The sequence below is a fragment of the Cyanistes caeruleus genome, chromosome 3, assembly GCF_971803275.1.
Source record: "Cyanistes caeruleus chromosome 3, bCyaCae1.hap1.1, whole genome shotgun sequence".
Classification (NCBI taxonomy): Eukaryota; Metazoa; Chordata; class Aves; order Passeriformes; family Paridae; genus Cyanistes; species Cyanistes caeruleus.
The window spans coordinates 29,798,186-29,814,194 of record NC_141703.1 but is presented as its reverse complement, the minus strand read 5'-3'; the positions used below and the strand labels follow the sequence as shown (position 1 = coordinate 29,814,194).

Sequence of the window (16,009 nt, the reverse complement as noted above, 5' to 3'; positions counted from 1 at the left end):
TCCCACCCACAGTGGATTTTGGTGTGAGCGCCCAGCTGGACAGGACAGTTGGCAGGAGAAACACTTTTATTGGGACTCCGTACTGGATGGCTCCAGAAGTTATTGCCTGTGATGAGAATCCAGATGCTACGTATGATTACCGAGTAAGAGTCCTGTTCAAAGAAAAAACCCAAAACATACACTTGCAATATAAATATCTGTGAACTATGACAGTTTTTGAAACTTACTATGCTTTGTGGGACTAATAGCTATATTGTGTAGTTACATCCCTATTGCCAAAGTACAAGGTAAGGATACTATCAAATTGTGACCTTTAACAGTTTCTGCTCCTTGTATTATTGTAGCTTTGAGACATAAATATAGGACTTCAGGGTGCTATAGGTGCTTAGAGAAAGCAAAAAAGAGTTTGCCTGGAAATGCTTATGTTCTGGACTTGTATAATGGTTGTACTTTAAATTGTGTTTCACTATGTCCAAGTTATTGGGGTAACCCAGAACAATACATTTTAGGTGTTGCCTTAAATAGAACCACTGTCTGGGGAGCCAGTGAAGTACAGAAGGAACTCTTAAAACTACTTCTGATTTCAGGATACATATACATGATTTTTTGGATAAAAATTTATCCATCACAACATTTCTTAACAAAGATCATTCTTTACATAGCTTGCTGCAAATCAAGGATTTAATTACTGCAAAACCATAATTGGCTTGATGGTATTTGCACTACCCTTAAGAATAATAGGTATTTAAAGTTAAATATATCCAGTGAAAGCATACTGTAATCTTGAAGGTTCCTCTCAGCTGACTTTAATGAGAGCACAAGGAAAGAAAAAATTTTAAGAAATCTTTACTTAGAAAAATGCATTGTTCCAGCTTTAACCAAGGGCAACAAGGATATCAGAAAGCCAGGGATTAAGGCCTTAAAAGGAGTTATAGAGCTGTATATCAATTATATCATTTTCCTGAGACTGATAGTGTTAGCTATCAGTATATTCGTGTGTGTCTAAATCTTTGTAAAACACACAGATTATTTGAATTGGTGTTTTTGTACATTTTGACTAAGATTAATCAGATTGATCCTATTCCTCTTGATTTAATTGCTTTTTACATTCAGCATCTCATTGTACTAAAGCTAATGTTTTATGTCTTTCCAGATACAGTAGTTATTATTAGTAAGGAAGGTTCGCTATTAAATGATTTAATAAAGCAAGAAAACTCCCTGCAATATTAGTGCAGTAGTGATGTGAAAAATAATACCTTTGGCCTCTGAAAACACCTGTTTATTGTTCCTGGTGGAGCCTGTAGGGTGGTTGCTCACAAAAAATTAATGTTTGAAAGATTCTGGAATATCATGAGGATGTGCAATTTAGCTTAAATGGCTGCATTTGACTAAGAGATGAGTGCCTTGCTGGGTCTGAAAATATGATCTTTAGAAATGCATCTCTGCTTGTTGTGCATGAAGAGCTTATTTGCTCATTAATTTTAAGTAATTTTTAAAAAAATCACCATTACAACCAGAAATGAAGACTGCTTTGCTCAAGACTGCTCTTTCACAGCAGTTACCTCCAATATTTTGTCCATTAAGCTGTGTCAGTCTCTGAAGTTGGTTCCTTGCCAGGACTCCTCCATCTCTTCCATATGTTTGATCTTCCTGACTCTTGTTTGGTGTCTCCTGAGTCAGAGGTGCTGGCCAGAGGTGGTACCTTGAGAGGCAGCCCACTGAAGGACTCTTGTTCTGTAGTGCTTTAAGCAAAGCAGAGATTTTAGGTGAGGAATGTTGGCTTTGGCTCTAAGTAATGCCTGTGGTAAAGACAGAGGTGTAAGTTTTGGGAACCTCTGCCTTTTCAGTGGTGTTGGTGACTAATTCACCTCTCCTTTCAGTGGGCCCGTATTTTCCTTTTATTCTTGCTTGTTTATGTACCTGAAGAACCCTTGTAGTTTTTGACAAGTCTGGCCTCTTTAAATTTGAGCTGAGCTTTTGCTTTTATAACTGTACCTCTACACACATTGGGAATGCCCTTGTTCAGTTCTTTGTTGGCAAGGGAATATTGAAAATTCTGTTTTTTCATAGGCTTGTATTTCTGGCAAATGTATTTCCCATTGTCATAATGTGACGATATTTTTATGTGCTGCTGTAAAGGGTTGTTTGCTCACTCAGTAAGAATACGTGTGCATGTTTCTGCATATGTATTATGTGAAAAGCAGGATTCTATGATATAGTTACAAGATAAAAGAGGCTTATATTATTTAAATAGCCATGGTATTTGGTTTCAGCCTCACCTACAGGGCCTCTCTAAATAGTACTCTCTTACTGTGTGAATGGGTAAATCCACCTACTAACATATGGTGTGTCTCTTTTTCTGCAGAGTGACCTTTGGTCATGCGGCATTACGGCCATAGAGATGGCAGAAGGAGCTCCCCGTAAGTGATACCTGTGCTTCTCCAGTGGGCTCGTTAAGGCTGAAACATATACTTGGGCCATGCTGGTTGTAATCTAAGCCTAGATTTGAGGTTTCTGAAAGTATCCCCATGTTATTTCTGTTCTCTTTGGTTTTGCCTGCTCTATAAATGTAAAATCCCATAAATAGCAGTGCTTTTGATAAAGATAGGGTTGTGTTTAAACATTACAGTGCAGACTGCAGTAATTTAATTTCTATAGCAGGAGTATTTGGAAGCTAATCGAGTGTCTGACTTCCTTCCTATGGGTAGTATGTTGTGTTTTGGAGTTGTATCCCACTTTGACTGTGGACTGGCCTGGAACAGTGAAATCTCAGCTGGGGAGAGGGTCAGTGGGGCCTTGAGGAAACAGTTCTTAATGAAAAAAGCATTTGTAGCAACTATTTCTGTATTGGCTTTCTGTCAGTCTGGATAATGCTAACATTGCTTCTCCTTTTGTTTCCACTCGTCAGTGGGTGGTGTTAATCTTCCTTAGCAGTGACATGGCTTAAACTGTAAATCCTTCTTCAGGACAAAGCACTGAATTTAGGTATTCTCAAGCAGGGATCATTATCAGTTAGTTTGGATTTGAGAGGAAAATTTGGAAACCAAAAATAGCAAACTTTTTAATAGGTTCTTTACCTTTCACATAGTTCTTTCAGAATATAAAGGCAAACAGCAGATGTTTGAGGAGGACAAAAACCTTTGGAAAGAAAAGAAGTTAGGCATGGTGTTTTGACTTTTAATGATAATTTTTATGGAAGTCCTTATTGATCCTGCAAATATGTTTACCCTCACCCTCAGGTGGAGCTCTGTATTTAAAAAATAAGAGCCTAAGGTACCTAAGAGCAAGTTAATTTTTTTTTTTTTCACATAAAAATCTACCACCACAACACAGCCCAGCTTGAAATGTCTTTGAAATAAATATGTTGAAATAAAGTACTGATATTTTCCAGCTAAAAATTGGCCATTTTGTTGTAGCTGCTGCCTGATTTTGTTATTCTTATTGACCTTAATGTAAGATTTAAAAATCAAGTCACAGTGGTCATGTGTTGATTCATGTTTCAGGCAGCCTGGTAGTTTGGGGTTGTTTTCTTTTTCCTTCCTAATTGCACATTTGCATGAATGTCCAAGTGAGAGCCACTCCCAGGACACTTCAGCCAGCACTGTATTAAGTGAACTACCTCCTTTTTGCCATACCTTTTTGTTCAGCACATTGAGTTGCCTATATGGCTTTCAGCTAAATGCTGGGCTTTGTAAGCCTAGAATTGGACGATAATATTTTGTTCATTTCTAAACCAAAGCAGAGCTTGGCCCCTCTTTGTGTAAAAGCACAAGAGTGGCATTTAAGAAGTAAGCAGAGATCCTCTCTAAGTGCTGAATAGCTCTTGTCCTCTGGTATGTGGGCTCTACTTCCTCTTCCAGTGGCAGCTCAAGAGTCCATCTCTGTGTTTGGTGGTCTGCAGGGATCCATAGGCACCCAAGGGGCTTTTTTGCCAAGAGAGAAGTGGCCCCTTGTTTTTGAAGCCAGAATTCTCTTTACATCAGTCTGTTTCTCCTGAATTTCTGTTGTGTGGTAAATGTCACCTCATCCTGCGATGATCACACAGGCTGAGACTGAGGGTTTAAGAGATCAAACACAGGAAGATGGATAAGACATTGCTCCTAGAGACCTTTCTTGGGCTGCTTCTGTCCCTGCTCCCTTGTTTCCCTGTGTTGGCTCTGCCATGTTGTTTTGCTACAGGACAAGAGGAAAAGCTGTCCAACATTGATCCTGGACTCCCACTAATTGTCCAGTGAAATTAACAGGACTTCTTTGGACAACAGTTAGGGGTTTGCATTTCAGTTCAGCAGGCAATCCTTTTGTGTGATACAGACCCTCCTCCCATGCTTCAAAACTGTCATGCCTTGAAATAAAGAAAATATCCAAGTCTGGAGAGTAAAAATGAAGCACCCTCCATAATGGGAGAGAAGAGCAGGTAGAGGGAGGATTGTATGAAACAGTAACTCCTATTATTCCCTTCCACCATCATCATCTCCCAGTATTTTACTGATGGAAAGTAAGTCAGATGACTTGGGGCTGGATGAGGGCCATGCTCAGATGTTCCCATCTTGTTTGATTCTGGAGGTTGATCCATGCTTCAAGATCTCTTTCTCTTTTTGGGCTGCCATTGGCACACTGAGTTATGGAATTGTTGTCATTTTGGGCTAATTCCATTTAGCTGTGTTGCTGTCTGCACCTGCTGCATGGATGTTTAGGATGGTGGGAGTGGTTGTGGAAGCTGAAGTCATGGCATTGACAGAAGGCAACTAAACCAGTGTCTGTATGTCTCTGGTTTTGTTTTCTTCCCTTCAGCACTTTGTGACATGCACCCCATGAGGGCACTCTTTCTGATACCCAGGAACCCTCCCCCACGGTTAAAATCCAAGAAATGGTATGTATTAATTATATCTTACTTGTAGCCTTGTGTAGCATGAAGTTTTCTTGTATCACATACAGTTTTGTTATCCCTTCCACAGAATTGTAAAGCAGTTTAGGTTAGCAAAAATCTCCGTTAATGTTTTGTGTCTCTGAATCAAAGCACAAAATAAAATGGGTGCATTATTTAGCTCTATTTGTCCCAGAGAAATTCCACCTGAAATTGTGTGAAAATAAATACCAAGGTTTCTTTTGTTTTGGCAGAGCAGCATCTGTATTAAGGTGACAAATGGATCCATGTTTTAAAATACAAACTCCTGCAGCACTCTTAATATGCATTATGTTTTCTCAGATGTATCATAACACAGAAGCAGAACAGTACTGTGGTGTTCTAGTTGCTAAATAGAATGGAGCTATTAAAACTAATGAAGGCTTTTACTATAATTATTGTAAACGGTTGGAGTTGTTCCTGCTTCTTGCCAGCTGAGAAGAATCCATTAGTATCAGAGGATTTCCTCTCAGTTACTGGTTACAACTAGCACATATGAAACAAAATACTCCCTAGAAAGAGGTTTCTTACAGCTTGAATGTGATCATGGGATGCTGTGATCCTGTCAAAATAATGAAGTGATTTGACTGTGTATTCAGTATCAACATTGTATAAACTTGACTTGCTTGCTGGGCTTGGTCTTTAACTGGATTGACTTATTTATGTACTTGTATACTGTCAAGACATTGCTCTCTCTTATTTGCCTTCTGAATACATTAAGGGAATCGAGATGCATATATGTCATTTGCATTAGCCTTTCATTAACCTTTTTATGTGAAATAATGACATTCAGGGTGTGAGGAATAAAAAAAGTCTGAACAACCAAGTTATGTTGGATTCAGCCTTTTTTTACTACAGTAGGGAAGAGAACTCATGGATGGAAATAATTGTTTTTACTCTTAACCATGTAGTGAGGATGTTTGCTCTCCAAGCACTGGAGCAGGTTGACAGCACCTACCAGTTAAAAAGCAGTTCTGGTCCAAGGCAGTGCTGCTGTCATTCAGCTGTTTTGATAGTGTTCTCAGTGGCAGGTTATGAGAAGATAGGCCAAATGATGACAAAGTTGTGGAATCATCAAAGAATGGCTTAGGTTGGAAGGGACCTTAAAGATCATCTAGTTCCAAACCCTGCCATGGACAGGGATGTCATCCACTAGCTCAGGAAGCTCAGAAACCCATCCAGCCTGACCTTGGATCCTTCCAGGGATTGGGCATCCACAACTTCTCTGGGCAACCTGTTCCAGTTGCCTCACTGCAGTTTTGAGTATTTCCACTACAGGATTTTGGCAGGTGGCTTGTTGGGTGACTTCTTTCTGGAGAGAGCCTCTTTCAAGAGTTCAAATGAAGTGCAAATTTTGGAAGGCGGTGCTTCATCTTAGCTAACTGCCATACCCTGTCATTTTATGCTGTGTGAAGGAGGGATTTAGTTTAGTTCATGCCCTTAAATTGTATCAGGGAGAATTTGACTCAAAGTGCCTGTGTTGAACACACAACACTGACCAACATCCACCAGTTCTATAAAACTTTCTCTGTGTGTGACTCTTAAGGTAAAAAATAAAATAATCTTAAATTCTGGCAGATCTAATTCTGTGAACCCAGGTGCATGCAAGAGCAGTGTGATGCTGCTTGTGTCAGGAGAAAGGCACACACAGTTCTCCTGACTTTGGGTATTTCTGTCTGTAGCATGGGTAGGTGGAGGCTTACCTGAGCTGCCCTGCCTCTGCTCCAAGCAGGCTGGATTAGAATCCAGCTCTATCCAGAAGCAGTCAGGCTGGGTTTACATGATTTACCTCACTCTTAGATCCTGGCTTTCAGAGCAATTAACGCCTCTGAAAGAGGCACATTAGCGTGAGGCTGGGCCTGAGTGCTCCAAGCATGTTCATGTCACCCTGTGTCCCTCCAGCCCTGTGTCGCCCCAGCCCAGTGCTCAGCTGGAATGCACTCAGATCTGTTTAGGAGGTAGACTTGCAGGAGCACTTGTACTGTCCTCTGGGACATGATGCTCTTTGAGGAACTGAATTTGAGAAAGAACAGAAAGGATGTTTCAGCTGAGTTTTACCTCTCATCTTTTGCTTTGTTTTTTCCTTCCTTCTTTCTCAGGTCGAAAAAGTTTTTCAGCTTTATAGAAGGTTGTCTAGTGAAGAATTACATGCAGCGACCTTCTACAGAACAGCTGTTGAAACATCCCTTTATACGTGACCAGCCAAATGAAAGGCAAGTCCGAATCCAGCTTAAGGACCATATAGACAGGACCAGGAAGAAGAGAGGAGAGAAAGGTATGCAGCTTCTAAAAATCAAGTCTTTGTAACTTATCAAAAAAATAGTGTTTTGCATTCTAAATATACCCACCCCAGGAGAAGCTCCTATAACCCAAATCCTTTAAAAGTCATTTTTTAATTCAACGTTTGACTATCAGAAGGCTTGGTTTTGTTCTGTCCTTTACACAGAAAGTATCAATTTCAAATGCTGTATTTTCTGATGCATGAAATTTACTCACTTGTTGACCACTGCTTGTTTCATACAAGCATTAAACAGTATTTAGGAGGATACTGGCATATATGTCTTTCCCTTCTTTAGTCTCTGGTAGGTTCATTTCCTAGAATAATGCCATGAATCAGACTCAGAGAAAATAACCCCTCACAAGAGATGCGAAGCAACGTTTTGGGCAGCCTTTTTACCTCCGTACTCAGGTGGTGCTGAAGTTCTCCAGGTGTCTTGTCATACATATAAAACCTGGTGGTGTTCAGGGAATTTGCTGTAAATATTCTCTAAACCACTGTGCCACTGGGAAGATGAGCTTACATATATAGAATGAGTTCTAGGGCCTGATAGGTCTCACTGAAGGGGACAGGAGCTGTTTTTCTGAGGTGCTACTGCAACTCCTCACTGCCCTAAAAATGAAGTACTATCCAGGCCTTTGTTTCTTTCCTATTAGATGAGACGGAGTATGAATATAGTGGAAGTGAGGAAGAAGAGGAGGAAGTGCCTGAACAAGAAGGAGAGCCAAGGTAATAATTGCTTTTGGGATGGCTTTGGGCAGTCCATGCCAAGTAAGTCTAAAGTTCTGTGATTATAAATCAGCATGCTAAATTTCTGTCTCTTATTAAGTGAACACACAAACTACTCAAAGGGTTTGAATGCCTATGCTGTGACTGTTACAGGTTTGAAAGCTCTCCTTCCTATGACTTAGAGCCAACAAACTCTGGATGGAGGGAGATTTATGGCAGATATGATTGATCAGGCTCTCCACAATGTTAGCATTCATCCTCACTTTGCTTGGCCTCATTTCACGCCTTCCAGTGAGAGTGTGTATTTGACATACATTCGGTGTCTTTGCTCTTAAAGAAACAAGATTAAATTTTAACATCATGATATATTTTATTAATGTTCCCCTGCTTTGGCAAAGGTATTTAATGGCCCATCAGGCTTTATCATACAGAAGGCTTTAACTTCCTCTTGTTGCAGTTCCATTGTCAATGTGCCTGGAGAATCAACCCTCCGACGTGATTTCCTGAGACTGCAGCAGGAAAACAAGGAACGGTCGGAGGCCCTTCGGAGACAGCAGCTGCTGCAGGAGCAGCAGCTCCGTGAGCAGGAGGAGTACAAGAGGCAGCTGCTGGCAGAGAGGCAGAAACGAATCGAGCAGCAGAAGGAGCAGAGGAGGCGGCTAGAAGAGGTAGAAAAAGGAGTCTGGAGTTTGGGGAGCAGAAGCCCCTCTCCCCCTTTTGTTTCACGTTCCTGCACTCATTTAAAAAGAACTCCTTGTTGCCCCAGGATATCTCAGGAAAGAAAACATCACGTGAAAATCCACCAGTAAACACAGAGCAAAGCATTTATATCCATGCTTGGCACTTGAATATGTCTTCCAAAGCATTTGAATATCCAGCAGCTTCTATGAAGACAATAGGAGCCAGAGCTGGGTTCTTTGAAGGTGTTTTTTTGGGGAAGAGGCTGTTTTTTGGTCTCTGTGTAGGCTTCGATAGGTGTAGAGAAGAGGAGATATAAATTATTCCCAGGTGGATTTTTCTCTCAGATGTACTTTTTTGGGGGCCATAACGTTTTTCAGATTTCCCTTTAAAGCTTTCTTAAACATCTCTGTTTAGCACTCATTCTTGGTAGATAGAAGCCTGTTTTTTAATGTATTACTCTCTCATGCACACTACCTTAATGACTAAAAGCCTCCTACATCATAATACCATCATAAAATAATGGAATGATTTGGACTGGAATGGGCCTTTAAAGGTAGATCTATAATTTGTTTTGTATATCAGTGTTAAAATTACAATTCTGCAGGAATTACAAATATGTAAATTATTCTTTTGTGATACAGTAAGTATGCAATTTCTATTTGCTAGTGGAAGATAACAGTGAACGTACATGGACAATATGGTTCTGTCATACTTTTCACCTCCTAAGATCTCATGTGCATTTATATATATGTAGATGGAATATGCAGTGTGAGCTTCAGAGGTAGGAGGATTTCAAAACAGCTCTTCAGGCCAGAGCTGGGTATGACACAGAGTTGAAGTGAAACCAGTCCTCTGGCTCTTCAGGAAGTGCAGGGTCAAATTCCAGCTGTCCTTAAATGACCTCTTGCTTGAGTCTGTTTCAACCTTTCACTTAGCAGTGATGGAAAAACTACACCCAGTCTGGTTTTCCAAATCTTGGTAACGTTTAATGAGGATGCAACCAGGACCAAATGTTGGTTTGCATCCTGTGACCTGTTTGCATAACAAGTAATACAAAGTTCCAAATACCTTTCCAGGCCACATTATGCTCTTTATCCCTCTTTTCCAAAGTGCAAAGTGCTGCTATAAGGAGAGATTGGTAGCTAAGATTTAGCCACACATGAATCCATAAGGAGGGATGAGGGGAAAGCGTAAAGACCCTGTTTCTATTCTTTCCCACCCTTCAGACAATGCCAAGATAAACCTCATAGCACTTCCAACTCTTTTTAGACTGTTCTGGGCTGTGGGGGGAGTAATAAAAAAATATACTAGGCAAATATTAAAAGAAAATATCAATATTGTAAAAGGTGGGCAAAGTTATTTCTTAACCGCTCAAATTTTTCTTAGTACAGAAGTCAATTATTTCTATTAAATGCCCCTTTAATCTCTAAGGTTCTGCAAGCAGTGTTTTTTTGTTGAGGAAGAGGATTACAATTAAATTATCTAGGTCATTTAACTTTAGTAATCAGTGCAACTCTTAAAATCTGGGTTTTCTTTTTAAAATAAAGCAGCTGCTGCAGCTAGTAGTGGAAACAAAGCAGTGCACCATTTTCCCTGCATGCGTTGAACTTTTTGGGGATGTTGCATTTACAATTGAATGAGAAAGTAGAAAGAAATGGCAGTTACCTGAAAGTTTTGTTTAATCAGTCCTGCTTTTTAAAATCTGAAATAAAAGTGACAGTTTCCACAACCACAAGGCATGTAATGTAGATTATATTACTGAATAAGGTTGCATAGTAAAACATGTAAAATTTGTAAGATCAAAGCTTTTTACCTTGTATGGGTCTGTAACCTCTGCCCGGTTCCCTCAGAGGCATAAATAGGAATGGTGAGTTACAAAAGTTTCCTTTTGCAGGTGATTGTGTGGGCATATTGTTCATAAGTGCATGAAAATAAGACTCACATTTAGCTTTCAAAAAAATCACACTTAGTTCATTGAAAGAATGTATGATCCCAAGTGATTTTTAACAAAACGGCAGCCAAAACAAACTCTTTCAGATGGGGGAAGGGAGGTAGACACAAATTTAGATAAACATCAGTGTTGTGACACAATTGAAGGCCAAAATATTGAAATGTTGTCACTTTGTCCTTAGCTCACCCCCCTGTTTTGATGAAGCCAGTAAACAATGAAGAGCTTGGTAGTGGGAGTCAAGATTAGTGTCAGGCATTGAAGCTCAGGGCGTTCATAAATTCATTGATATTTTTACCAGGTTTGCTTTCTTGTAATTTTCACTTGTGTAAAATATGTATGCATATACCTTTTTGATATTCTTTGGTAGAATTTTATGCATTAGATAATCTTCCTTAACAAGTTACATATACTTCCCCCCTCCTCACTTCCTAAATTAAAATTGAGGGCTTGTTCTTACAATGCTGGCACAGAGCCTAGACAGTTTTGACCGAGACTGTAACAGGAACGGTGTTTAGGACATCTGCCAAAAACTGTAATTCTCAGCAGTATTAGAGAAAAGATTACTTTTTAAAAGGCATATAGGTGACTTCTAAAAGTTGTTATTGCAGGAACCTTGTAGTTTGTGTGTTACTGAGAAGGTGAAAATGACATGTGGTCAAACTACAGAAAATTACTTGATAATTTTGGGAAGGGGATTTTGTCCTACCCCCCAGCCCTCCTTTAAAAGACATACAAAGACTATCAACTATGTAGGTGTTTAGATAGTTTAAACAAGAAATCTGAGCTGTGCCTGGGCTGTTTTAATGTGATTCTGTGATTCTGTTCGGCAACATGGAGACAACTGCTGGTTATAGGAAGGCATTTCAATTTGTACTTTGCAAAACTGAGTCTGGCTCAGGAAATTCAGAATTGGCTGTGGCAGAGTCCCATTCTCTGTGGACAGCTTCATTGAATGGTGTCTCTGTCTCTGGTTATGAGAACCTAAGATGGATGTTTTTGAAGTGGTAGGTTATAGCTACACTGGCAAGTAGTACAGTCCTGTAGAAGCAGATAGTGAAGCACAATAATTAAAGTGCTGAGGACCTGAAAACTTCTTGTGTTTAAAGACAGGAGGAATTCCTTTGGACTGGCTGAGGTCTAGACTCTGTGCCTGCTTGTGGTTGGAGTGCATCAGCCTTTTTAATTTCATCCAAAAGGTGTGGTTGGCACTCCAAGACATCTTCAAAATATGAAACAAAACTGGATAAGTGGAGATGTTTGGATGATTCACTTCAAAAGAGCACTCCTGATCTGAACCAAGATGCTAATGTAGGTGTACCTGCAGGCAATTTTTGCCAGGGCTTTATTTCTTTTACAGAAGGGGAGCTTATTCTTATCTACTTAATTTGAGTTGCTTGCAGCTTGGATTGGTACTGAGTAAGAAGTTCTACTTCTGGTTTATCTCTAGTGTGGACAAAGCAAAAATCTCTTTATTAATCTTGCCAATTCGGTTTCTAAGCTGATACCAGGCTACCTAATTCTTTGTGAAAGAAATAATTAATGTAGGTATCATCAATCTTCTGAATATGAGACACAGTAATAATATTTTGGGAATTTAAAATTAAAGGATCTGTATCTATCTCGAGCATTTCACTGTATGAATGAGGGCCTGAATTCTTTGGTATAGAAGAACTGCATGTGTAGTTGCATTGCCCCCTCCTGGTAAATCATGCTCTACTGCATGGACTTCCAGTTTGGAGATGTCAGGTTCCATTATGAGATAGTCATTATTGCAAAAAATACAAGCCAGATAAGGAGCCAGGGTATTGACACTGTAATTTCTGTGTGGGCTTTTTTAATGTTGTTTGCATAGTAAATGCCCATTTTGTGAAATGCAGTAATTTGAGGCACTATGGGCTCTGTCAAAATTCCATCAAAATAATGTACTCTGTCAAAAATACCATACCGAACTAAAGAAGATCTGCATATGCATCCATAGATTCAGAAATCTAGATCTGTACCTGCTGTTTATTGGACAACAGTGTTCTATTTTTGTAGTGCATGACAAAAAATTACAGTATTTGACAATCACACAAACTAAATTTTGAAGGCAAATTTTTATGTGTAGAAATATGACATTAGTTTTAACTAGTGGTTTTCCCTGTCCTTCTCCTGTCCTTTGGGCAAGTCTAAGGAACACATTGATCAGGGCTTTGGTGTCCTCATGGAAGAGTTGCTAGAGCCAGTCAGGAAGGCAGTCTTGTGCCAACAGATGGATGCAAGAAAGTCAGCTATAGGGCTGGCTCTGAAGCCAGGATGGGTCAACCCAACTTTCTACCAGCCACCTTTGGCATTGCTTTGACAAAATGTGGACTAAGACCCAAAAGATGGTTGTTGGCACTGTAGGTTTCCTCTCCCTGGGCATGTTAGAAGTCAATTCCACCTCATTAGTGACCACTGGTTTGATGCTGAGGTTTCAAAGACCATGTGCAAAGAAAGTGAAACCTTTCTTTTACTCTAGGGCTGGGAATAAGGGAATCATGCAGTATGTTTTGTGCGGGCTCTTGCAGTGCTAGGTACCTCCCCACTCACCCAGCAAGGAGGCTGAGGCAGTGTCTGATGGGAAGGTGGAGGTGATGCTGAGAAACCTGATCTCCCTGCATACTTTGGTGCATAGACGGTAACACATTTGTGAGATTTGACTTAAATCCCTTTTTTTCCCCTACTCTTTTGATGGGTAATAAATATCTGCTGTTGTGCAGAGTTAGGTATCTGGATGAAGGTTTCATTAAAAATCTAATCTTTTGACAATTGTTTATTTTGTGCTGCCATGGGAAACTGTCTCTATTAATCAGTTTGTAGTTTATTTTTCCTCAGATTAAGTTCAGTTATTTATAATAATTGCTGAATACTTCTGAATTAATTCAAGAAGCGATAAATTTGCTCGTCTTCCTTGTGGTGAGAATGATGCCATCCTAAGATCTGCAATATATCTACTTAACAATGTCAACACAATATTGTTTGAGTTGATAAATGTGCATATTATATTAACCAGTCAGCAGTGTGCTGTCTCTTGCATCCTCAAGGCAGCAGAATTATTGTACTTCACATCTTCGTTTTCTTAAACAAAAGCCTGTCAGACTTGATTAGCCAAGAGGGACCTGAATATATTGACTTAAACGTAGAAATTGCTTGACACTGATGCATATATTCAGAAATAAAAGTGCCTACTTAATCCTTTTACAGTGCTTAAAAAAAGAGGGAGGGGAAGCAGTGAAACCTATGAAATGCACCGCGTGCCGTAGCTGCCTTGCAGCACTTTTGCTATTTTTATATCTACATTCATTGAAGAGAGCTGGCTTAAGCACAAGTGAAAAGGCTAGTAAATGGATTTAGTTAGAAGAGATGCAAGAGCAAGGAAGCTGTGTTTCTGAGAAGATACAGAAAGTGTGGGGGATAAAAGAGCTTATGTCTTGTGGCACAGGAAGGTGGTAGTGAACCCAGAATGATGCTATGGGCCAGGAAGGAGGGCATGATAGTTACAGTGTGGGTGTATTTCAGAAAGGGTCTTCAGGAAAGTCACATCTTCCCCCAAACTGTAATTAATGAAAGAGAATTGGAAAACAGCCTGTATTATTTAAGTGCTACTAATTGATGGAATCACAGAATGGTTTGTGTAGGAAGGACCTTTAAAAACCATCCAGCTCCAACTTCCTGCCATGGGCAGGGGACACCTTCCAGTTCTCAAAGCCCCATCTAGTTTAGCCTTGAATGCTGCCAGGGATGGGACATCCACAATTTCTTTTGGCAGAAAAGCTCAGAAAACCCCAAGAACCATCTTTTTTTTCTCCCCTAGTGTTTCTTCTCCACTGTCATGTCAGTATAGATTCCAGAAGATGGAAAGGCTTTTGATATTTCATTTGCTTCGTAGTAATGCAGGAAAATGTTCCAAGCAGAGAAACCTCATCCCACGAAGTAACACAGCAAGTGTAGATTGGCCTTTGCTTTTTTAGTAGAACACAACTATGAAACTCACACCAGTAACTGGATTTGTGAACCCAAATTAAAGCTTAGTGTGAGTGCTCTTTCTTGCAAGACTATTTGGAGTGCCTTAAGACAGGCAAATCTGTGGCAACTTCACTTCAACAAAAATTGGGGATTATTAATGTTAACATAAATGTGATAAGGAATAACCAATGTAGGTTTTCATTTTTGTTCTTGGGATTAAATTTTTGTGTGCTATTTTTTGGTTTAAATTTCTTCTATATTTTTTACCATATTATAGAAACCTATAAAGAAAATAAATGTAGTGATATTCCCAGCTGATGGTTGAGCAGGAGACAGCTGGGTCTTTTGACACTTAGGCAGTTGTGGGAGGCTGCCTGGGATTTCGAGGTAGGTGGAGTAACTGGATGCTTATGCTGAAGTGCAGGAAGAGTTGGTCACGACTATACGGGCATTTAAAATGTCTTCTCTAAAGTGATACATGGTGCTCCATAGACATAAATGAGTCAGTTCATGCTTTCTAGAGGTGTTTTCCAGGTTTTTTCAGACTTGAGCAGACCTAATCAGCACCAGTTTGTGTTTGGGTCATGTGTGGAAGCTTATCTGTGTAAGTGTAAATCCTACTTCAGCTACTTTTCCTCTTTTGCATATAGGTGCTTTTGATGTTCTGGGAGGAGCTGAGGTGCTCTTGGTCAGCCCTCCTTCTCTCTTAGGCAAAGTTTTAGGCAGTGCATTAAATTAAGCTTGATTGTTGGGCCAACACTACAAAATTCTTAGCAGACCATGAACTGTTTTAAGAGATAAGCTACTTACAGAACGTTCAGATAGTTGGCATTTTGAGTTAGCTGATTCAGTAGGGCTGATCATTCCCTTCTGGCAACATGTAGATTGTTGATGTCAAGAAAGCTGTCATCTCTAAATTCAATAGTTGTTCTCAGATTGGGATTTGTGTTAGCCTCTCTTGAAGAGAGGAGTGAGTTTCCACACCTCGGTGGTCATCAGGAATATGGTACATGACTTTGTGTGTGTGCATGAAGAAACCAGAGAGTCTAAGTGAGGCTGTTTTTGGGGATAGATGTGTGCTGGGTATGTGTTTAGTTTCCTGGTGGAACACTTGCATAAAATGTTTTGTCACTCAGTTGCAGAGCTTGCTAGTCCTGGTAAATCCCGCTCTTCGCCATAGAAAACAACTCCACCTCTTTCTTTGATAACAACAAAAGTAAAACTCTGTGGTTTCTTTTCCCTTTTTGTAGCAACAAAGAAGAGAAAGGGAAGCTCGAAGGCAACAAGAGCGTGAGCAAAGGCGGAGAGAACAGGAGGAAAAAAGACGTCTGGAAGAAATGGAGAGGAGGCGTAAGGAAGAGGAAGAGAGAAGAAGAGCAGAGGAGGAAAAGAGGAGGGTAGAAAGGGAACAGGTGAGTCCATCATACAGATATATGTGCAATAGGTTTGTTGCTTCTAAGTTCTAATTTAATTTTTTAAA

General features: G+C 39.9%; 1 protein-coding gene across 11 annotated transcripts in view; it reads left to right on the top strand.

Annotated features, from left to right (window-relative positions):
• The window catches only part of MAP4K4 (mitogen-activated protein kinase kinase kinase kinase 4), a 163,970-nt gene that overhangs the window by 110,818 nt on the left and 37,143 nt on the right, over positions 1-16,009 (top strand). For all 11 annotated transcript variants that reach the window (XM_086880384.1, XM_086880388.1, XM_086880383.1 and 8 more), the window contains exons 7-13: positions 13-143; positions 2,366-2,420; positions 4,792-4,870; positions 7,003-7,178; positions 7,838-7,910; positions 8,368-8,578; positions 15,780-15,941. In XM_086880384.1, the coding sequence (XP_086736510.1) occupies positions 13-143; positions 2,366-2,420; positions 4,792-4,870; positions 7,003-7,178; positions 7,838-7,910; positions 8,368-8,578; positions 15,780-15,941 (887 nt within the window). The remainder of the gene's footprint in view (positions 1-12; positions 144-2,365; positions 2,421-4,791; positions 4,871-7,002; positions 7,179-7,837; positions 7,911-8,367; positions 8,579-15,779; positions 15,942-16,009) is intronic.